The sequence below is a fragment of the Uranotaenia lowii genome, chromosome 2 (genome assembly GCF_029784155.1).
Source record: "Uranotaenia lowii strain MFRU-FL chromosome 2, ASM2978415v1, whole genome shotgun sequence".
Lineage (NCBI taxonomy): Eukaryota > Metazoa > Arthropoda > Insecta > Diptera > Culicidae > Uranotaenia > Uranotaenia lowii.
The window spans coordinates 367,840,852-367,865,851 of NC_073692.1; the positions used below are offsets into that span (position 1 = coordinate 367,840,852).

At 36.2% G+C, this 25,000-nt stretch overlaps 2 protein-coding genes across 2 annotated transcripts in view; both read left to right on the forward strand.

The window, feature by feature from the left end:
* The window catches only part of LOC129743136 (patronin-like), a 249,133-nt gene that overhangs the window by 2,108 nt on the left and 222,025 nt on the right, over positions 1-25,000 (forward strand). The window lies entirely within an intron of this gene.
* The window catches only part of LOC129743135 (uncharacterized), a 15,266-nt gene continuing 1,960 nt past the window's right edge, over positions 11,695-25,000 (forward strand). The window contains exons 1-6 of the mRNA XM_055735102.1: positions 11,695-12,270; positions 12,728-12,869; positions 12,946-13,728; positions 13,812-14,079; positions 14,142-14,845; positions 24,866-24,998. Of these exons, the coding sequence (XP_055591077.1) occupies positions 12,236-12,270; positions 12,728-12,869; positions 12,946-13,728; positions 13,812-14,079; positions 14,142-14,845; positions 24,866-24,998 (2,065 nt within the window). The 5' untranslated portion in view covers positions 11,695-12,235. The remainder of the gene's footprint in view (positions 12,271-12,727; positions 12,870-12,945; positions 13,729-13,811; positions 14,080-14,141; positions 14,846-24,865; positions 24,999-25,000) is intronic.

Here is a 25,000-nt window from a genome sequence, read left to right on the forward strand (position 1 = left end):
GAAAAAAAAATAGTGGAAAGAAAATTTGTTTAATTTTCAGTATTTCAAGCTCGAAGCCAATTATTTATTTCGGCTCGAAGCCAATGGTATTTCAAGCTCGAAGCCAACCGTTTTCAAGCTCAAAGCCAATCGTCTTTCTGGCTCGAAACCAACGGCATTTCAAGCTCGAAGCCAACCGTTTTCCAAGCTCTAAGCTAAAGTAATTTTTTTAGTTACTAGACTAAAAATGAAAGATTTTTAAGCAATCTATAAAACAGTGCGATTGTTTAAATAGATTGATCAGAAGACTAATAAGGAAAAATGACTTAACTCCTTGGAAAATAAACTTATCCTTTTTTTCACTCGTCAGATGTGGTATTTCAGGAAATTCAATTATGTCTTCACAGTAAAACGTACAATCCAAGAATATATTTTTACTAACAAGCCTACTATAATACATCACAACTGCTGATCATGCTGACTAAGTGATCACAAGTAATCACCATACTGATTCTAGTCGAAACACAAGGTACCACAGAAAAATTTGAGCCAATATATTGGAATTTCATTTGCAATGCGTGAGAACAAAATCTTAAGGAAATAAAACATAGAAGTGGCATTCTCTGAACAAATGTTCACGTTTTTTTCCTACAAAATGTCAAATCAAAACCAGGATATCTTACTTTCATTTTAAAAGTCTACAAAAAATCGGCGTTCGATTTGACCATAAAGGAATTTTTTTAGGCTACAGGGTTTTTGTTGCATTAGCCTTAGTTTAACACCTAATTTTGGAATCATCACCTTAATTCTTTATTGTTTCGTTAAATATTGGTGAAAAATTAATTTTCAACATTATCTCAGTCGTTCCTAAATTCAATCCTAAACTAACCGCTCCCCGAATTCTACACGGTAGGGACCATTTTCAGGGTGGCCACCTATTGGGAATTGCGGGAAAAAACACGGGATTTGAAATCCAACGGGAAAATAGCGGGAAAAAGCTGGAAATTCTTTCGAAAAGTCGGGAATGTTGGGCTTAGTAAAAGTCTGTTCAATTAAGTTTGGTCGAAATAGGTCGGTCGGAACAAGTAGAACTGGATTGACAGTTGATCACCAGTCTCTTTCCAATTGACTTCGATGAATTCTACCAGGTCGAAACGGATCTTCCTGCCGAGTTAGATCGATAACGACTAGTTTAAATTGGCTTCATTGAACAACGGGATTAACCGTAACAAAATCGTCAATGCAGTATGCTCGCAATTCTCACTCGAAGTATGTCGAGTCCTTGAAAGCGAAAAATAGAGATGAATCTGATAGAAACTATTGCAAAACGAAAGCTAGGGGCAGAAAATTAGGCAAAGGAACTGAAGGCGAAAAAATTGAAGGTGTTATCTGACGCTCAGAGAGAAGCAAGCTTGATGGACGAAAAAATTGAAATACTTAAAAATATCTGAGAAACAAATACAGCAAAAAAAACGATTATCACACAAATTTTAATTAATATAAGGTTCACTGGGGTAAGTGTGGACGGTTTTTCGTATAGTTCAACTTGAAAAAACCATTAAAAAATCAGCAGTTCAATTTTGATAAAATTACGTTCAATTTGATGCAGAACATGTTGTTTACAAACGCTGAAGAGATAAGCAAAGCAAGAAAAGTTATCTCGTAAATTGTTGCTAGTGTCTTCACTTATGGGGTAAGTGGGGACGGAAGATTTTTCCTTTGATTTCTCAGGAAATTTTCAACAAATTTTTGTTTTCTTAGTTTAATACGTTACTTTATTGCTCGAACCGTCAAAACTTTGAAAAAAATTCATGGTACTATTAGTAATGTATCTTTCAACGATTATTATGAGTAATTTATGTTGCAAAACACGATTTTATCGAAAATATCTATACATATTCCAGAAACAAAAAGTACTTTACAGAACTTTTCATGATCCGAATGCTAAATGCAGATAGGGTTTGGAGACAACATTTTAGTTTTTTGTAAACAAACTCTTTTTTCTTCATTTTAAACCGCTGTTTCTATTCCTAACTGGTTGTTTCAATTATAACGATTGTTTCAATTGAGAGTTTTTCGAGTCCCTTTTTCTTTTATGAACAATCATATTGGTTCAACATTTTCGACTCGAGTGACGTAGTTTAAAAAATTAAAAAAAAACCCTGCGTATCTATCTAATGATTTGTAGTTTAATTGGTAAAAATAACCGAAAAAAATTCATTGAAAGATCATTTACCACTGAAAAAAAATAAATATAAAAGAAAAAATTCTTAAGTTTGCTTGATTTTCTGTGTTACAAAATCGGGAATTTCGTGAGACCATGCGGGAAAAATGCGGTAAATCAAAAATCGATTTTGAGTAACCACATGCTAAGTTGACGTTGTTTAAAACTGTTTTCTTGTATAGGTTTACTTTTGGAAGAACCCAGTGTATCGACACTTCTTAAAACAAGTCCAGAATTTATCACAATTCTAAATTACAAATTTGAGAATAAAGAATTCCTATGCAAAGCGCGATACATAATCTTTTATTGAATAAAAAATTCAATGTTTAATGATTTCTTGGATTTATTAGACCTCCAGGAAAAATAATCAGTTCTGGACGCTCGTGGAAAAAGTTAGCAGCCTTCAAACGCTCAATAGTGTTAAATTCACTGTCACTAGCCTAATAATTCACCTGATCACGGTGTGCAACCGATGCTCTCTGGAGCCACCTGCATGTACACTAGACTGCCCCAAATTTGTATGGAAAATTCAAAACCTGTGAAATGTTATGCGCTGCAGGTTAAAATTGATCCTAGGCCTAGTACAAGATCTCATGCCAAATTTGGGCCAGATCGGATCACGGGAAGGGGTCGCTCAACGAGCCTGAAGTTTGTATGGGATTTCGAGACATTTTGTTCGGGTGAAACATGAAAAACCAGTTTTTCATCAATAACTTTGGTTCCCGTCGGCCGATTTCTTTCAAAAACGGGTTTTCTTAAAGCCTAAATCATGAAAAATATTTCATCCGAAGACTGCATTTCAATCAGAGTTAAGATAAGAAAGTTATAAGGCTTCAAAAATGGGTTAACTTTTTTAAGGATGGTATTCATCACTGTTAATGAGACGAGGCGGTCGAACATATTGACGCCTCATTAACAGTGCTGAATACCACCGTTAAAAAAGTTAGCCCATTTTTGAAGCCTTATAACTTTTTTATCTTAACTTTTATCGGAATGCAGTCTTCGCATGAAATTTTTTCCATGATTTAGGCTTTAAGAAAACCCGTTTTTGAAAGAAATCGGCCAACGGGAACCAAAGTTATTGATGAAAAACTGGTTTTTCATGTTTCTCCCGAACAAAATGTCTCAAAATCCCATACAAACTTCAGGCTCGTTGAGCGACCCCTTCCCGTGATCCGATCTCGCCCAAATTTGGCATGAGATCTTGTACTAGGCCAAGGATCAATTTTAGCGTGCAGCGCATAACTTTTTCAAAAGTCGGGTCATTTGGGGCACTCTAATGTACACTCAGAAAAATACTATTATGTATGCCATAAGATTCTCTTATGAAGTGGCGCCATAAGAAAAATCATTGAAATTCATAAGATTGTCTTATGACGCGGATGAATTCTGAAGATGAACGCCTATTGCAATGAGAGGTTGTTGCTTTTTATAAGAGGTTCTTATGGAAACAGTAAATCACTTTCTAATAAGAATAATTTTAGATATTTCATGCTGAAAACATTCTCTTTATTGTTTGCCAAATTTGTTTGAAATCAAATCATTTATGGTCACCATCAGCAGTGCATCAACAGACGCTTCCATCAAAGTTTTTTTTGCCGCATCCCAATCTTCGACCTTGTTAGATCAGATAGCTGAAAAGTAAACAAAAATGTATTTCAAATGACTAATATGTCGCTCAATCAGAAACAACATATCGGACTTACCATTCTGGAAATGACAATATCATTTATCTTTGAAGTAAAACTAGTAACTATGAAGTGGCGATTGCTTCGTTCTGTTAGATGATGAAAAAACTGTTGAAATGAACGAATGTGTTCATTACTTTCACACAATGCCGTTTCTTCTATTTTTCATAAGAACATCGGGATTTTTGAGCTTAACGCGTACGTTTCAGCGCTCTGAAGTGTTCAAGTTCCATGTCCAGAATATTTTAAGTTTATTATGTACAGTTGCGTTGAAAAAGAATGAAATCGCGTGAAGCTGCACACTCTCTTCCAACTTTGACAAGCTGCCATTTCATTCTCGGCTAATATTTCTTCATAAAATTTTCACACAACTAGTTCAATTATCGTATTAACCCTCTACCAAAATTAGAAGTCTATAAAATGACTGGAAACAAAGATACAGCTATTCTGGTTAAAAAGGGAAACTTGGAATTGCTCACTAAATTCGCTGTATCATTGACAATTTTCATTGAAAAATATTGAAATTTGCTCTAAAGAAGTAAAAACGTATGATCTCGTACTTGGCCAGGTTTCGTCAAAATATATCAACGCGATCAAAAATGGTGCCGTGTAGAAAATGAGGTTCAATATCGCCCACTAGACGATTTGATTCTTCTTTGGACGGATGTTTGTATGGAAAACATCAATGTTTTCTTGGTTTTTTCTTTCTCAAAATTAAAATTTATCACAAAGAATGTTTTAAATTGATAGAAACTTAATTCGGGCTTTGTTTTGGAATAGAACATGTATGTGTTTTCTATACACACCGAAATTGATAAAAAACTTTTTAAAAAATTAGTTAAAAAATCAAATGACTAACAAGTAGCAAAACCTCGAGGGACGTAACGTATATGGTTATATGGAAAATAGTTAACTCAATATTTAACTCTTGAGAATCTGAAATAAATTAAACTTGGTAGCTACCGTGTTATTTTGTTCATTAATGAATGTAGAAAAAGTTTCAAGTTTTCTGGGATTCTGTAATTACAGATCGTAAGTGTATGAGCTACGGAATCACTTTTGAATATTTTGTTGTCATCTGCATTAAGAATTTATAAAGAAAAAATCAGAATTTGAAAAGCAAAAATTCCTTCTGAGAAAGGTTGTCAAAATTTAGATTAAGATTTTAAATTAAAAGTTCTTATTAAGATTTACATTTCGGATTGAAAATTCAGATTCAGAATTTACCCAGAATATATGCCAAATCCAGCACTCTCAAAAATACGCCAGTACTCTAGACGAGAATCTAAATAAAATTTCAGGATGCTTATTCTTATCTTATTCTTATCCTTTTTATCCTTCTTATCTTATTCTTACATTCAACGCAATCAGTAGTTTGAGGTTAAGCATCAGAAACTAAAATTAAAATTCGAATTCTGAAACCAAATTTAAAATTAATTTCTGATTTATGCATCAGTAATTAAATACATTACATTCATACAAATTCATTCTTCATGATTGTTATTAAAAAATTTCAGAAAACAGAGCGCAATAGTTTTATTCAGTATGAGGACAGGAAAAATAAAATAATTTTAAGTCGAAACTTAAATCTGAAACTTTGAAAGTATCACAATCCCCATTTTGTGCTCCGTGGAATGTGTCCTTTGCATTTCAATCTGTTAAACTTTTATTTTCTTCAAACATATCAACAAATATAATCGAAATCTGAATACATTTTAAGCTTTCTTGCACTTTTACGTCCAATTTTTCAACAATATTTTCTTTTTGGCAAAAAAGCCCGATAAACATTATTATTTGTGTATTATCAAACCGGAAAAATTATGAAATCTCAATCGGGAAAACCGGGAAAAAACCGGGAATTTGAAAATGGAAATTCGCTGGCCACCCGCGTACACAGAAATTTTTTTTGACTATTACGTGTCACTGAAATCTGCAACCTTTAATATAAATCACCTGTTTTTAACAAAACCACGCCGTAGCACAAAAACTAGAGGCGAGACGAATCATTTGAATGAAATAAGGACGTTAGAAACGTCCAAAATCAGTTATTGAAACATAGGGACCAAAATGCTGTCCCTTACTTTATTGATTTTGATTTTTTCGATGTAAATGGAAAATGTAAATATTTGAATTGAAAACTTAAAATTGAAAAATGGAAGAATAATTGTAGAATTCCAAACACATACACATACATAATATATACAGGGTGGCCACAGAACCGGGAAAACCGGGAAAAACCCGGGAATTGAAAATCGAACCGGGAAAACTGGGAGTTTAGATCCAAAACCGGGAAAATTGACAAAAGGAAACCCAAATTCAGTTTTGGTTCCAAGATCAAGGATTCAACCCAAAATTTAAAATTCAGAATTATAATTTAAATTTCCAAGACAAAATTGAACAGTACAAAAAAAATTGTAAGAGGAATATCATAAGTTTTTAAATTTATTCTCTACATTGATCTCTCTTCGATTACCCATCTAAATTGAAAAAAAAATCACACATTTTACCGAAACCCACAGTTTAAAACTGCCTCGAAGAACAAGATGAGAAATTCAATAAGTCTCCTAATTTTTTTTCACGTATTGCACATCATGATTCATTAAAAAAAAGTATCAATCATGTAAAAACGAATCAAAGTTAAATTTTTGTTTCAAAATTGGAAATTTTTAAAAGATGCTAATATTCTAATTTTCGAGTCATAATGTTTAATTCGAGAGTTAAACACAAGACAATCATCTTTACGCACAGCAGCTCAATAATAATAAATTTTAAATCGACAAGGAAACCATCTCCTGTTTGAAAAAAAATACCATAATTTTTTTTTAAAGTTGTACTTTCAAAATTAACATTTTTCCATAATTGATCATAATTTATCAAGAAAATTTAGAATTACACTTTTTAAAGCTTGGATTTGTTGAGATTCCTTTGAAGATTTGCGAAAATCGGGACAAAAATTGAAATAAAATAGTAGAAATATGAAATTTAAGTAACAGTGTTCAGAATTTTACGAGCTTTTTTATGGGGGTGTGTTTATGTCGGTAGAAGACACTAAGTAAATTCTTAAAAATGTTAAAATGATTCAACATGGCTTGGTACTTCACTTCAAATATACATATTTGTGTTTCGAGTAAAGGCATTTAAACAAAATAACAAAATATTGCGATAAAATTGATTATTTTTACTTTTTTCTTTTCGGTGGTACAAGGCAATTCAATCTACGTTTTTCCGTTTGAAGAGGGATTAAGAGATTTTGACTGTTTTGAGGGCGATATTCAAATATGCAGTTTGGTTTTTTATCTGCTAGCTCTATATTTTGAAATTTAAGGGTTAATTTTTGATTTATTTTTTTTCAACATTTTAGAACTTTTCTAAAATACTTAAATCGAAGGTTTCGAATCAATGATCAACTTTTTCGAAGACCTCGAGTAAATTAAACTTCTGAGAAAACTGAGGCATCTTTTATGTTTATTCATCACAGTATGGTAAAATATGAGAATTAAAAGGTAGGGTCTAACGGGTAAAAAAAACACCATTTTCACGATATTTTTCTTGAGCTATCGTTCAAACAAATGTATTCAAATTTTTTGCATTATACAAAGCATTGTTAAAAGAACATTTAGTAATTTTTTCGTAGAAAAATATTAAAAAATGAGCCGGTGACAGAGCACTTTGGGGGATGCTTTTTAGAAAACAGGATTTGCGGTGGACACTGTATCTCAGCACAGAATCATCTGAAGTCAAAAAATCAGAGCAAAATATTTTTAATTGATGTTTTTCTGGACCCCAACGTTTTTATTTAACTTAAAAAATTTTTTATGAAATTTTTGTGGCTGGTTGAAGTAAAAACTACGATTTTTCACGAAAAAATCCGCCATTTTTTATCTGTAAAATCTCCCCAAAGAAAAAAAAAAAAGAAAAACGTTGGGGTCTGGTATTTTATATGTAGAAAATATGTTCCAAATTTGAAAAGAATCGGATAAGTAGTTTTCAAATGACGATGTCCACGGACTTTAAAAATGCGCTTTCGAGAAAAACACGTTTGAAGTTTCTGCTCTTGCTTTCTTGCAGTATAAGATAGGAGGAGATAAAGGCCTATAATTTCTACAGTTTTGCTTCAATTGACTTGAAAATTTGACACAACATTCTTGAAATGTTTTACAGTAAGAAAATAAAAAAATAAAAAAAATCGATTTTTTGAAAGTGTTAGACCCTACCCCACCTCCTTAAAGTCAGAATTCCATGTTCTAATCACTAATCACTAATCGTACTTCCACAGCCAGAACTTATGTCTGAGTCCCAAAGAATAATAAGAGTACGTTATTATTCTTCTTGTCTTTGTTTATGCCTCTTTTCGTTTTAACATAAAAACATTAAAATGAGCAAAAACATAAAATGGTTGGGCCTACCATGGAGCAGAGAACGCAGAGACATCTGGAACACAGGAACATGAAGAAACGTGGACCACCAGTACCATACGTTTCAAATGGGCAATATCGTTGGAAGCATGCTAAGAAAAATGCTCCTTGATGAAATATCCATGCGTAATTTGAAGCAATTTCATCAATAACTAGGTAGGACCTTTCTCCTGTGGCTGGAAATGATTTATTTTGTACACTGAAATCACAAAACGTACGAATAAATTCATTTTGAAAAATATTAAGTGATCAATGAATGGTTTTTGTAATTCTAAGAATTATTTTTCTTGGTTGTTTAGGATTTCAGTGTACAATCATTTCTGGTCATCGACCAAGGATAAAGCGCCTTTACTCGCTCTTGAAAATAAAAAGAGAAACGGAAAACATTAATCGAACATAAAACCTTTCGAGGTTGGTTAACAGCTCGAAAGGTTTTTTTTTCCAAATAAATAAATAAAAGAGATGTATCCATTATATTACTTTAAAAGCGCACCATTAATCATCTGCTTTCAATATAAGCATTAATCTGCATGGAAGTAACTTTTCGATAACAGGGCATGTTATCGAAAAGTTACTTCCAATCACAGCACTCCGAATAGTTTCAAACTCACGCGCACACAAAAGTGACTGTGTATAATAAAATTTGAAAAAAAAACTTACCAGCAACTAGAAATTATAATATAGATCTATAAAACGATTGAATGTCAAACATATTGTTACTTATGTAATGATTTTTAACAACCTAAAATGAATTAATGGACCACGTTTCGGATAAAATAGCTGAGCCAACAAACATCTGCAATCGGTTTTCCGTTATCGACTCTCGTGAATCAATGTACCTACTAAAACCGGAAGATTTCCATGAGAAATATTCCACAAATCATTCCTTTAACGTAAAATAAGGATCAAGGAACGGACTCACCAAATAATTTTTGGACATGATAGTTGGTGAATCTGTTTCCCGTCAGCTCTTGGCCGGTTTCCACTCGGTGCAGCACATAGAAGAAACGTTGTCCAAACTGTTTTTGTCGCTGGAGGGGGGCGCAACTCTCAATATTTAACACTTAACGAATAAAGGCACTCCCGAATATTCGATATTTGAATAGTTATCACATTTCAAATCGATTTTTCCACTTGAATATTAAAATCATAATTTTGAACGACGGATAGAAAATAGAACGCGTCCGTTGCCATCCAATCATGGCCTACTCCCTTAAAGTCAGAATTCCATGTTCTGCATTCAGAACTTAAAAGCGATTCAAAAACAAAGTTTGGTGAATGGTTTCTTATCAGTAATTTATTACAACAAGTTGCAAAACTTGATTTCTTTAGTACGAGTTGTAAATTTATCCAATGGGGCTTGCCGAGTTGGATAATCATAGGGGGGGGGGGGGGGACCATGTTCACAATTTCATATTTACAGATTTTAAGAAACTGATAAAGTTATGTATAACGGTTTATTTTAAAGATCTTGATGATTATTGGTACATATTCAAACATTAAAGATAAGTTTAGATAATAAAACAATGCCTAAAAACAAGCGTTCATATTTACCCCGTATTTTGAAAAAAAAAAAACGAAACAAAAATGGGAAAATTATAAACAACCCTCTTTGAATCAGTGAGATAAATTTTTAGTAAAAATTTATATTACACTTGAAGATGCATTTATCAATGAATGTAAAACCTCTGGAAACAAGATTTTAACTGAATATACTGTGACGAGAGAGTTACATGATTGAACGTTCTCAGAAAAGTCTCGAATATTCTCAGAGACATGGATTTTGTGAGCTGTAGTAACACACTTGGTATCTGTAACTTATGAAAAAACGATCGAATGTGCAATGTCAAATGATTGATTGAAAAGTTCTGACACATCATTTTTAATTTTTTTGTAAACATGACTTAAAAACCCATAACGATTTTGTTTAAGATGTTTTTTATTTATCACTAGCTGATCCCATACGAAAATAGAATCGAGTTTTGCTAAGTGTTCAACGATTTTAGTGTCATGAAACAACCAAATCAATGAAATATGTTGAAAATTTTGATATATTCCGACGAAAATGGAGAATAAAAGTCTGGAAAACCTTGAATTTTTGACCGGGAAAACCGGGAAAAACCGGGAATTTCAAAATGAAAATGTTGTGGCCACCCTGTATATACCTAGTTCGGATAATTTAAAAAAAGGCGCTTCTACGTTGTTTTAAGGCATATGATTAAAGAGACTCAAACGTCAATTTTAGGTTAAAGTTTGATTTTTTCCAGTTAAGTCAGTGATTTTTGTAAAAGTTTACCAAGAAAAAAGCGGGACACTTTTAGGAAAAAGCGGCACATTTAATAAAAAAAGAGAGGAACATGTCCTGCTTTTGCGGGACGGATGGTAACCCTACTTTAATATAATAATTTCGTTTGATTCTAGACAAAGATCTAGAACTATTTTCTGTAGGATCAAACTTCTCTGTACGTATTTTAGATTCTACCCAAATGCTAATCGCTAGGATGCTATGAGTTTTGTGCATTATGAATGAACTGCTAGTCCCAAGCACCATTCTTTTGGGCTCTTGTACAAAGCTGATGGCCTCGATCAATCACGGAGTAGCAACCATTGGCGAGGTAGAACTTGTTCTGCTTAGCCACGCTAGCTATCATATGGAATTTGAAGTGCGTAACTTTAATAATCAAATATGTAAACTGAATTTTAAAATGAATGATCATATCTAAGCACTTCAAGTTCAATGATTTAAGGTGGATATGAGTAGTCAACTAAGCTAAGCTAAGCTAAATGCTAATCGCTAGGGTGCTATTGCTTCGTTGCATAAATCAATACATAAATCTTCGGTCATTCGGTCGGTCTCGATATACATACATATGTGAACTTCAAATGGTGAGTTTATTTTGTTTTGAAAAGATCAAACGAACTAAAACGTGAACCGTTAAAAAGTCAACAAGTAAAAACATTCTGAGATTAACGTGATTTTAACAAGACAATTCCTTACTGCATTATTCGATACTCTCTGGAGCCACCATAACAAGCTTGTATTTTACAATAAACTCAAATTCTCTTACATACTAATTATGAAATCTTTGTCATTGTGATTGCTTTAAATTAATTCTGCCTGCTTTCAATCTATTCAGAGAACAGTAACTTTCTAAACATCATTTCTTTGGCCGAAAATATCCACAGTGTCCAAAAAACCCTCATATGTCAGGCAGATTTTTTCCTCATACTTAGATACCCGCACACAATTCAACCGGTGCACGTGTGCTTGATTTACTCACGCTCGTGATATCGTTGAGAGAGCGCTCGATTATTCGGTTATCAACAAACCATCACGCGTCGTCGTCGTCGTCGGCAGCAGCACGACGCTCGTCTGTCGTCATTTGGCTGCACGACGTCTCACGAGCAGCAGTCAGGCAGGACAACGTTCCGATAGTCGGTCGGTCGAGTCGAGTTGTTTTGGTATCGACCGCGCGCGCTCTCGAAGTAAAAGTCGCTCGGAAGGACGAACGACAGCAGACAGGATAGGGAAAGGACAGCCCAGCCAGGCCCACCCATCATCCGCGCCACCCGAGGCAAGAGCGCGCGCCTTTGGTTTCGGTTCCTATTGAGAGCGAAAGGTCGTCGTGCAACTAGCATTTGTAGCAGCAGTCAGGACAGGGAGGCAAACGTGGACGGTAGCATTTGGGCAAACTTTCTTCGCCATAAACCAATTGTTGAAAATGTGCGCACCAAAGTGTCTAGTACCAAGAACTGTGACAAACTTGTGGGGAAAAGTTTTAAGTTTTTCCGGTCCAATCTAGGAGCGAAGGTGACGTTTCACCACGGGGTTTACGTAAGCGTTTTTCGGTGAATTGGATTGGAATCTAAGTGCTGCTACGGGGCAGTTTGAAAAATAGGAAAATTTCCCTGCCAGACTGCACGAGAACATGGCAGAAGATTTATCGATCAATAAAAATAAGATGTGAGTATAGACACCGTAAATAAATGCGCCTTCACTTCTCAAGATAATTGCTGCCAGTGGCATATAGCGCAAGATTTTCTTTGAGCGAAAGAGCGCATCCGACAGGGATTTTTTTTTTGCTTCTTTCTGCTTTTGGGGAGAGCGCCGTGTTTTGGGCCAGGAAGATCAAAGATGGATGCCAATGTTCTGAAGTTATTTTAATTAGTTTGTGGGGAGAAAAGTTTTGATGAGCTTTGTAAAGTTGCAATTTGTTGGTTTGTTTACATCGTGTAGCGTAATATTTTTGGATTTGCACATTTCGTTTGATTTGTGTTTGGGATTTCTTCTGTTCCACATATGAGTAGAGCGATGTAGAGTTAGTAGCGATGTCTGGTTTCAATTTAAATAGATTATGCACAAGTGGGGCACTTATGTAAATATGCCTAGAGAGATACTTATTAGATTGACCGTCTTTCAGCTGTTCTTCTTTGCGTTACAACAACAACGACATCTGTAGGCTGTGCTTGAAGAATGAAACCCATATGGAGCCGTTGTTCTACACGAATCTATTTCCGAACATTTTGCTCACCAAAAAGATTTACGACTGTACCGCGATACAGGTATGCTTTTCCGTTTGATGAAGAAAAATTTTCTCTCTAGTTGAAAAATGCCTGATTGAGTAATTCATCTTTCTAGATAATTTACGAGCGCAACCTGCCGATGTTCGTATGCAAACTGTGCGCCAATAAGCTGGATGAGTTCGTACGATTCCGAGAACGCTGTGTGGCTAATGACGAGTTTCTACGAAACGCTCTGGCATTTTTCGATGCAGGTCAACACAACTTTAAACAGGAACAATACCAGGAAGAGGTCAAACAAGAGCTAATACCCGTAGCCCATCAACAACAGCCACATCAAACAAATGTCCACGTGACTCCGATAGATTTCCGGCAATCTAAACCCATAGAAACTGCACCGGTATACGAGAATCCAAAATCGGAAGACGATGACCACATTGACCAGGAACAGCTGGTTTGCGAACAGTGCAATTTCGTGGCTGAAGATGAAAATTCTCTGCGTACACATGCCAAACAGCACCACGACGACAAACCTTACGTTTGCACCATTTGCTCCAAGTCGTTTAAAATCCGGCAACACCTACTTATTCACAGTCACACCCACGTAGAACTGCAGCAGAAATCCCCAGCTGCAGATCAACAGCCTACACCGGACTCTAAACCTACCTATAGCTGTACCAAATGCACAAAAGTATTCGTAAATCGAGGAAACCTCATCAATCACAGCGTCGAATGTCACGGAAACGTGAAAAGTCTCACCTGCGACATCTGCTCCAAAACGTTCAAGTACAACGTACAGCTACGAATCCATCTGAGGACCCACTCCGGTGAACGGCCGCACACCTGCGAAATTTGCCACCGAGGTTTCTCGCAGCTATCGAACCTCCGCTCCCATCGGAAGGTATGTACCTACCATTTAAAAATCAATTGCAAAAAAAAACATTTGGGACAACATGTAATGTCTTCCAGTGTTGCATTTTGCAGATCCACTCGAAGGTCAAACCGTACAAGTGTCAGTACTGCCTGAAGAGCTTCACCATGCCGGAAAGCCTTACGGCGCACAGCATGAAGTGCGTCAAGGACAAGTATCGCTGCATGCTGTGCTCCAAATCGTTCGCCAAGGAAGGCAACCTGACCTCACATCTACAGTGCCACACCAAGGGCGTGATCGAGAAGAACTTCAAGTGCGAGATGTGCCCAAAAAGCTTCCGCAACAAAGAGGACTGGAAGCGGCACGTGCGTGTTCATACGGGTGAGACAATTTAAAAGTGCTTTTCCTTCAACACACTTTAACAACTTTATTTCACGTTTTAGGTGAAAAGCCCTACATTTGCGACATTTGTCAGAAAGGTTTTGCCCAGAAGGCAAACTTGCTTTCGCACCGTAAGACTCACCTCAAGCCAAATATCATCTTCAAGTGTGAGAAGTGTGATAAGGTTTGTCGAACCCAAAAGCTACTGGAGCTACACATTCTAAAATGCGGAACCGGTGCCGATGTTTCATCGCCAATTTCATCGGTTCCAACACCGACTCCACCGTTAACGACGCCACCTCCACAACCTAGCCATGGTCAACATGGGCATCCAGCCCCAACGGTTACGCCCACCCTTGAAGCCCTCTCCGATTTGCTGCGGTACGAGATAGCCCTACGAGCGCCGACAGAACTTCAGGAGATCCTGCTGGCTACCATGGAGAAAAAGAAGGCAGCTCAGGAAAAACATCGTTCGACCACCGTTCAATCATCATCTTCTCCAGCACCGTCAATGGCATCGCCAACTCCCACGGCAACCACCGCGGCCGCCCCATCCGTTTCTTCCACCAGTCGCCAGTATCGGTGCGATGTTTGCTTCAAGATCTACACCCAGTATGCCAGTTTGGTGAAGCATCGGAAGCTGCACTTCAAAACGGCCCGGGACCGGAGCAAAACCACCGGTACCGGTGCGGCCGAGGAGGCTGATGACCGGCCCTACAACTGTGATATATGCGGGAAGAATTTCAAATTCAATCGGAACCTGAAGGTGAGTGGTCACTTTTTTTATAAATCGTAAATCTACTGATTTTGAGCACTGCTATGGATCTACGGATTGATGCTCGAAATCTCCGGATGTTCAGCATTTTATACGGATATCAAACAAAATTCTACGGATTCAACGGATTAACGAAAATTCAACCTGACAACCAAAGAGGTCATCAAATCTCGTTTAACCAAAATTAGCATGTTTTTCGTTTTTCATCGAATATACGGATTTGAGCTATTTTCAATCTGACCACGCTGATGTGTGGAGTCCTTGCAGGGGTGGTCCTAGAGTCGGCTCTTGGGGGGGGGGAGGGGGGGGGATTTTCCAATTTTCAAAAATCAGTCAATATAAGGGAACGTTAATATCGGGTCATCAAATCTCGTTTAACCAAAATTAGCATGTTTTTCGTTTTTCATCGAATATACGGATTTGAGCTATTTTCAATCTGACCACGCTGATGTGTGGAGTCCTTGCAGGGGTGGTCCTAGAGTCGGCTCTTGGGGGGGGGGGGGGGGGGTGATTTTCCAATTTTCAAAAATCAGTCAATATAAGGGAACGTTAATATCGGGTGAAAAAAAACAATCATTTGAGTAAACGAAAGGAGAAGGGAGGGGTTGGTGGGGGGGGGGGGTTGTTATCCCTTTATAAAACAACCAGCAAATCTATAATAACCACTGCGAAAAAAATTTTGATATTGTATTTTTATTTGTAGGTATATCTGGTACTTCACACTTCAGAAAAATTCTCGTTATAAATGTATTTTTTTCAATGAAAATATTACACACGTTGTTGAGAAATGACTACATAGAAAAAAAATTCAAGTTATTTTCATTTTTTCCTGAGCTTCTGGTATTTAACAATTTATCGGAAGTATTTTACTTTTCACCGATAAGCCCGATAAACAAATTAACTAACATAACTAAGGGGCATTGAATACAATTTTCAAATTTGGAAACACTATAAATAAAATCAACACTTTAAACATAAATTAAGTATAAAAAACCGATTATCAAAATCAAAAAAATTTAAAGTTTTCATTCAAAATTTTCAATTTTAATTGTAAAACAACAAATAAATTACAAAGAAAAGTGATTAATCTTTGTTCACCTTCACATAATTAACATTTTTTTAAATAATTTTGAATTATAAAGAAAACTATGAAATGAGGAGTTAATTCTGAAAATTAATAGGGGAGATGGGGGCATAATGGCCACCTTAAGGAAAACGGTTATTTAACCATAGAAAATAGCTATAATATGGAGGTTACATTATTGTTTCGTGTTTAGACACTTGAAAAGCCCATTCCCTAACGGGCTGAAACGTGAAAAACTAGATGAAAACGTTAAAAAATGCATTTTAAAAAATTTTGCCAAAAGCTGAAAACCAGCCACTGTGGAGGCATAATGAGAACCCCTCCTGAGGCAGTATGAGCACCATTAATCAGAGCAAGATGTGCGTTTTTGCCGGGGAATCTAGCAGCGAATTCGATTCAATGAAGTCAGGTGAGTCGTAGATTCATCAAACAAAGCAATAACAAAATAATCTAGGTCTGTTTGTAGAATACAAACAATTCACGCTCGCTCATACATTAAGTGCTTTGTTCGGAGGATGATGCTACTAGCCGTATAATGTAACAATAAAAACATCGATCATGAATTGTGAATGGAAAAAAATCACCTCGAACAGAAATCGAACTCTAGTCTTTTGATTACCTCTCCGACACCTTACCAATAGGCTAAATCGTCGGATGAAAACTAGTCAAGGTGTGGCTCTATAAATCAATTTTAATTTGCTGCTAGATTCTGCGGCAGAAAATGCTCATTATGCCTCGATAATATGGTGCTCTATATGCCCCTAGTCAACAAATTTAAGTAAAAACGTGTTTTAAAATTGATAAAAGTGAAAAATCAAAAATTTTATGATGGTAAAAATTGAGAAACAATGTGTACATCATGTTGCAGTGCGTACATTATAGATCAAGGTTATTTTAAGATCATAAGAGCTTATTTCGTGGTGCTCAAAAATTATAATATTTTCGTAACTTGAGAACCAAGCTAGTTTTTTTAAATATCTCTGTAAAGATGATAAGGAGATTCCTTTTTTTGTGAAAAATTAATACTATAGGAAGTACGAAACAAATCCTCATGAAAATGTATTTAACCCTCATCCGCATTAGGGTGTCATTTTGACACCATTGCAAGTTTGAAGGCTTGTAACTTTTTTCAGAAGCTTCAAAATACAAAAATTTCTTCGGGGACCCTAAATGAATTCAAAAGTTCTTCAATATTGCATCTTTACTTTTTTTATGGACGAACCCTGGAAGCCTGGATAAAAAAACTCCCTTTTCCGACTTTTGGTGTCATTTTGACACCACAAAAGTAAAATCTATTTAAGTCGTTTGAATTATTATGAACTTCATATAAAACTTATATCAATAGAAACCTTGTAGTGTCAGTGAAATATGTTTAGAACATTATATACAGCTAAAGTTACAAGTTTTCTCGTTATTCAGCATGAAAGAAAAAAAATCCGAAAAAACATGCCTCACGAAAACTGTTGTAGTTCATATGTTACACGTCCAAAAAAATATTTGCCTTATGCATATGAAAGCTGAAGTTAATGCCTACATCATGAAGACAAGAAATATTTTTTTAAATTTTTTTTTATGAAATGGTCACAAAAAGTTAAAAAAAGTGGTCTAAAAATCCTACTTTTCATTCGATTGCTAGTAAATACTGTTTGAGCGATGGTAGAGTTTTGAAAAAAATATGACTACAAAACGTATTAAAATTCCAACATTTTGCTGTCTTTAGATTTTTAATACAACAAAAATTGAATTTACTGGAATTTTTCAAAGTTCACTACTTTGCGCGATGTTTTTACAAATTGAAATTTCATCTGTTTTTGTGGCCCACCGTCAGGTTGTACCCGGATTATCAGTGCTTTTACTTTGTTTGGACCAACCAAGAGTATATTCATTGGAAAGCACATTTAATCTTCATTCTAGTGAGGTGCTGCAATTCACGCTGTGAGATTTCACAAAAATATGAAAATTATAAACATAAAATCATTCCTGAATTTCTAGAACTACAAGCACCTCGTCCAGCAAAACGTATTTGTTTGCTCTCCGAGTAGGTACGGTGGGTGGTGATTCGGGCAGAGAGCGAAGCCGACAGACCAAGAAATGCACGACACGCATCGCATCCAGAAGGGAGAACAAAACGACAGCTGCATGTAAACATTGCGCTCGTTCTCACGCACACCTACGTATGGAATAACTCGAAACCCGAAACTTGCTTTTTTATTCTGACGGTTCCAGAGCCAAATCCGGAATCAAAAAAAAATACGCCATTAATGTGATGATTTTTTTCTCTTGCTCTCACCCTGGCGAAGCGTTCTCTGCTCTTTGATTGGGTGTACGCCCGGCGTCTTAACAGAGCAGGGCAAGTGTTTCAGAACGAAAAGTTCACTGAGTAGCATTTTTCAAGCCTCTGGGGGAGAAATGGAAAACCATGCTAAACAACAAAAAATATGTTAAATCTTTTCATTATCCTTTATTCATTCAACGATACAGGTCAGAGGGAAGAATGCTAAAAAGTAACAAATTCCCGGACAAAACAATAATGATTTCGTCTAGATAATCTTCGTATTTTACAAAATGGGGAAAGATACTTACTTCTATAATTTTTTCTCATGGTTAATTACTCACAGTCTTTATGAAAATGAATCATAAAATTAATACCTTTTTTTCTAAATTTTTTTTTGATATTTCACTCTTTTGCTAAAAAGTGCACAAATTCCTCCAATGAGCCTCGTATTTTCAAAATTTGTACCGGAAAAAGAGCTGATAAAATAATACAAATTTGCATTTAGAGCTCCTTAATAAGTTGAAATCAGTTTTCAAATTCTTTGCACTTCGGAAAATGTGAATTTTGTTTTCTTGTGTTATAGTTTTGAATGCAGATTTTGGGTTCTAGAGATGAATTTAAATCTCTACCCCAACACCAATTCCTGAAACAGCTGATATAAATACTTTTTTGTTCCTTTTTGGCACTAAAAACTCATAGGAAACGCAAAAGTCATAAAACGAAATTTTTTTTTCGATTTGTTGTTGCTGAAATCTCTTGAGAGGATTTTTTTTAATTTAAACTCTTACTATTAATATTTTATATTCGATTTCTGTTTGGCAGTATTTGTATTTTTTCACAGTCATACATAATATGAATGTTTGATGTGATACATTTCAAACAGAATTAAATAAAGTCAGATCTAAAATTTAAATTTTGGTTTTTCATTTTTATAATATAGGTTATTAATTTTAAGTTTATAATTCATATGTGAATGGTGGATTAATTGAAGGTGGAAAATTCTCGCGAAAGAGAATCTTTACTGTGATTCAGAACCTGATTTTTTATTTTGCAATTGAAGGCAATAAATGTATGATGAAAACAGAACAAATATTTCAAGTATTTCAGTGTTATAACTATTTTTACCCCCCTATATGACTTTTCCAAATTTTTCATTTCATTGAAATTTAAAACAAAATCAAGAATTCAGAAGCTCTGAATTTGAAGCGAATACTAAAATTTTTTGCGATTTGCTCGTGTTAGTTGAGGCATATGAGGGAAATTAGTGACAATTTAAAAGAAAGTTGTCCTTAAATTTTATTATTAGCAAATTCCAAATCATCACTCAACAACACACTTTTATTGAGTAACTTATCAACAAAAGTTATTTGGTAAAATTTAGTCCAGGGAATCCTAAGTTACAGCTGCTTGAGTTTGGTGGACCGACTTTTTTCAATATTGAGCCTTTTAAGTGATAAATTTCTTGTTGAATAAACACCCCCACGGAGTGGAAAATTTTTAAAATTGGAAAGCACATCTACTAAGAAAAGTTCCAACTTTTTTGAGAAATTCGAGCTTTTGCGGGTATTTTGTAACGGATTTTTGCCGCTTGGGGGGGTGATCACCCCAATCACTCCCCCCCCCATAGGACCGCGCCTGAGTCCTTGTAATCAGTGATGTCAACCTTCCAGATTTTTTCTGGATTTTCCAGACTTTTTGGACTTTTGCCAGACATTTTTTTTAGGTTTCCAGACTTCCAGACTTTTGTCATTTCTTCCAGACAATTCCAGACTTTTGAGTTCCGACATGAATTTTCTGACAAAACTATCAAAATTCAAAATTTTCGTTGCAAAATGGCAGGAAATGATTCGAATTAGTAATTGAAGAGTGAGGAATGCCACGAAGATGATAGAAACAGGAAGTAAAGCATAAAATGTAGTACTGCCGACATCACCACAATAGTCACAGGCATGGATAGTGAATAGAATGTATGATTATGATGAAGTAATAAGTGTTTTTCCCTAGACTGCAATATTGCGATCTGGCGACAAAAAAAAAGGTCACCTAGAAAGATTGCCATCCAGATTTTTCCACACTTATCCAGACATTTTTCAAAATCTTCCAGACATTTCTGAAAAACAGTTGAGATCACTGCTTGTAATGGACCCATTTTTGTCTATTTCTGTATAAAATGATTGCTATCAGCGTTTCCAGCAGGCCCCCCCCCCCCCCGCCCTCCCAGCAGCCGCACAACATAACTTTTTTTGAGGAATTGACCATTAGCTGCCTATGCACCACACCAAACTTTTTTTTCTGGGATTTGCATCGTTCGGGATGATTCATCTAATGATTGATCGATAACTCAACAACACATTTCTTTTTGGGGATTTTAAAACAATTGCTTTATTCATCCCCAGACTCAACAACAAAAAACTGACTGTATCGATCCCCCCTGGGAAAATCAGTTATGCTAGCGATTGCTATCATCGTTGATGTTGAGATGTTGCCTGTTAAGCGATATAGCCATAGACTACACAAATGGTTGTGCAAATTCTTTGATTTCACGACGATTGTTTGATTCTATGCTTGCCCACGCACGATATAACCAAATTTCGCGCGGACACAATCGATTGCTGGCGAAATCAGTAACAGCAACAACAGAAAACAACCTCCATCCCAGCTGTGGCTGAGTAAATGCCCTGACGTTTGTACAAACAGCTCCATACACTATGCCACAGAGGGTGGTTTGTACAAAATATTTCGATCCCGGCCGATTCAAGCAGTGCCATACACGATGCAAATCGTGTTCACAGCGACAAAATTCCATCGCATTTGTACAAATATGGTAATTTGTATAGTCTATGGCCCGCTCAATACTCTTTAAATGGCTGAGAGAGAGCCAGAGGCATACTCAAAATCAGATCAGGAGGTCTAAGTATTTTTGAAGCAGCGATTGCTGTAGTAAGCTATTTAAACTTCATGTTAACATTCCCTCACTGCACTGCACACAGTCAATTTCGATTTTTGGCTTTAAGGCTATACACTATGTCGACTCCAGAGTCAACAATGAAGCAATAGAAGCTGCTTTTAGGAAGGAGCTCTATGTAGTTTCGCAAAAATCGCGACTCGAATATCGTCCATCAACTCTGGTTCGACGATATCTTAATAAATTGCTATCTCGACGAGTCGACGACGACCTTAGATGATCTCCACCCATGGTTTTTAATCTTATAGGGATGAATCATCCCAGAGGATGAAAATTCCGTATAAAATAAAATAAAAAAAAGTTTTTAATCTTTAAATCGAGTACATTCAGCAACATATCTATCAACCTATCACCGCAAAAACGGACGTTAATTTGCTTTACGGTCCTCTTAACTATCAATACCATACTATCCTCGCCTTTCGCTGTTTTAAGGTTGTCTTCTCATTTATGTTCGCGGTCCACCCAACTCTCGATGATTAGACTGTTCTCTCAATTTGCCTTTTTACATTTACCCTCCAAACTTCTTACAACTGTCATTTATTAGGCTGTCCTCTCAACTCCCTTTTTTTTCTTTACAGTCAGTCCTCTCAACACGTATGCATTTAACTTTACGGTTTTCTGAGCTCGCAATAATAAGGCTGTCCTCACAAATCGCAATTTTTCTCCGAATCTGTCTTCTCAACACGCTGTTCATTTATCGTTGCAGTCCTCCTGAAACCGAATAATAAGACTGCACTCAACTTTCTTGCACTTTCCCATACAATTGTCTTCTCAACCAGTGTTCCGAAAATCACTCATTGTCAATGAATTTTTCTGATTGCACTTCGCACCTGAACGTACAGCGGTCGGGTTTCGTTATTGATTGCTACTGGACCTACCCGAACATCGATCGTTAAATTCATCGCTTAAATACAGATCACCTCGCATGATGCTTGCTGTCAAAACATAGCAGCACCATCATCAAATTGGAATCTCACCAATGCGCAATGCATATGGCGAATCATGTTGGTCTTCGATCAGGAGTGAATGTATCAGGCAGTGAGTGAGTGATACATGAAGCCGATCATTAGCGTATTTTGTTTGATTTGATACATAGCAAATTAATAAATTTATTTGTTGTTATAACGTTTTTTAACATCAGTATGATCAAAATCAAATTGTAGTTGTGTTTGTCAGGGAAAGATCTCACTTTCGCCGTGTTTTTCAATTTTCACAAGTTCTTCTTCACAAGTTTTTCTCGTCCTGCAAAAAATAATTTTGAATTTCATAAAATTCAGGCAGATACTGAGTGAGCTACATTCAGAATGGATCAGTTTGTATCTCACTCATCTCCGATATGCGATGTTTGCTAAACCGATGATTCTGAATGATGCGACTCGGTTTGCATAGCTGATAGGAGCGTTGATCGCGAAGCAGTTGCGAGAGGCGCTATCCCATTATACAATCAGAATGTTTCCAACAGGAAACGCATCCTGAGTGTTTGTTTTGATTGATTTTTAAAACACTGTTCTAAACACGCTATTCATTTATCTTTGCAGTGCTCCCAACACTTATTGATGAAGCTATTCTATCAACTTGCCATTTTTCTGTTCCAGATGTAATTTCAACACGCTGTTCATTTATCATTGCTGTTCTCTCAATTCGCAATAATATGGCTTCCTCTCACTCATGTTATTTATTTTTGCGGTTCTACCAAAACTTAACAATAAGGCTCTTTTTTTAATTGCACATACATTTTTCACAGCTGTCCTCTCAACATGCTGTCCATCTTTGCAGTCCTGCCTTCTCGCAAAGATAAGGCTTTTTTTTCTTTCAACATATTTTTCAGGAATGAATAAAAGTCCGGCGTTAAAAACCTTAAAATAAAAAAAAAATTATACTTACATCTTTTTTGAACTTTTTTCCAATCTGATGTGCATGCACACTCAAAACCGATAAATTCTGCAATTCGAGTTTAATCAACTTAAAGGCAGGCTTCATTTTGCTCATCTTGACCAAAAAGAGACAGTGAACTTTTTCGTTCCGAATTATTGTGAGTCCATTTTTAATGAGCATTTCATTATCTACTGCTGAGTGAGCGGTAAGAAAACTTTTCTCTAACGAATGATCACTCTTCTACTGTCAAAGCACTGTTGGTGTGTGACTCTGAAAACACCTCATCAGTGCTACGTGTGATCAGTGAAATGAATTGCTCAGTGAAGGCAAGAGCATTGTTTCGCTACTCTCATCGCTCCAAAAAAAAAAGAAATGCAAATCGCATATGAAATTTGGCCGTTTCACCAAATCACGTGGACAGCTTTAAAATGTGATTTAACCGTCCTCTTTCTACCTGGAAATATGGAACATTGGCCCCAGCATTTGTCAACCTGCTTTAATGCTGGAGACGTTCAATAATTCTGGCATGCAGAGGTCAAAAAGTTTGAAACTTTTGGAAATTGCAGACATTTCGGGGGCCTTGGAGTCTGAAAAAAAAAAAATATTTTTGATTCCGACATTGAGAACTCTTTTTTTTTCTTCTCTCTTTTGGCTCGGACCTATCGTTCCATATTGCCAAGTCTTGTGGTATTGAGAACTCTGACAATCATAAATTAAAGAATTTGACAGGCCGAAAGTAAAATTCAGCTAGTGCTGAAATAAACCACAACCGAAGCATCACAACTCTGTTCGGTCGTTGATTTCTCAGCCAGCAATTGAAAAGCTGATGAACATTTCTCCGTGCGGGAATGAAATTAGGTGACTGCGTTTTTGAAATGCTCTGCAACAAAACGTGGGCTTCTTGATCGCTTTAAGTGTGAGAAAGCATATTTCTCCCAGGCGTTTGACAAGCAGATGAGAAAAAGTGAGCAAAAATTAATGTCATATTCGTTTTCATCTGGTTGAAAGATGGTTGCGCACCAACTGCTGTCATCTTCATTTAAAAAAACGCTTTGACAGCACTTGGTGCACTACCGGTGCACCACCAGGATGAAAACGAATATGGCATAAGAGAATCGAAGAAGCCTGCTTAAAGGTTGTAGGAGCGTCCTGCTGCTCCTTCTAATCTACACGTTATTAAGCCTAGTCCACACTAGGCGACGTATGCTAGATTTTCGCTGCAACACGGAGTTTGGTTGTCTGTTGTTGTTGTTGTTGCAAACATGAGACAGTCTCATTATCTCCCGAAGAAAATTGGAGACACAGAGATTGATTTGAGATCAACTTTCTCCTAGTATGGACGAGGCTTTAGAGACAAAGCGTAGATTTATGTTATCTTAGCAACTTCTCTATTTCATAGTTTATCTGCTTTCGTGAGCTGAACACATGGAAAAAAATGCAGATACAGAAGTGGTAAAATTGCTCCTCCATAAATCGAGAATCTGTCATCCTGGACCATCATGAACGGAGATAGTTTCCCAAACCATAGTCAAGCAGGGTCTTGAAGTCACGGTGGAAGGACCCAAACATCTCAGCTTTGATTAAGGCTACAGAAGGCGATTGAACTGTCGACTGAACTCTTGAATTAAACTGATTACTGCAGCGCTTTACAACTCTGAGAGCAGAGAGATTAGAGCTGCTGGGCATTCAAAACAATTCGAATTCGTTGAGATCACCATCTCAACAAAAACGACAGTGCTTGCTCGAAAGATAACTGGATGTGGTATAAGTTTAAAAGTATCTATGTTTAATCCATTTTTAAACCCATTTCAGGTTCACATGAAGCTACACACCAAAGCAAACGGCTGTTACAAGTGCGACAAATGCAGCGACACATTCGAAACGCCGGAACGCTTAAAACAGCACCTGGCGGAGCATCCGATCGATGTGGAGAAAATCTTCAATTGC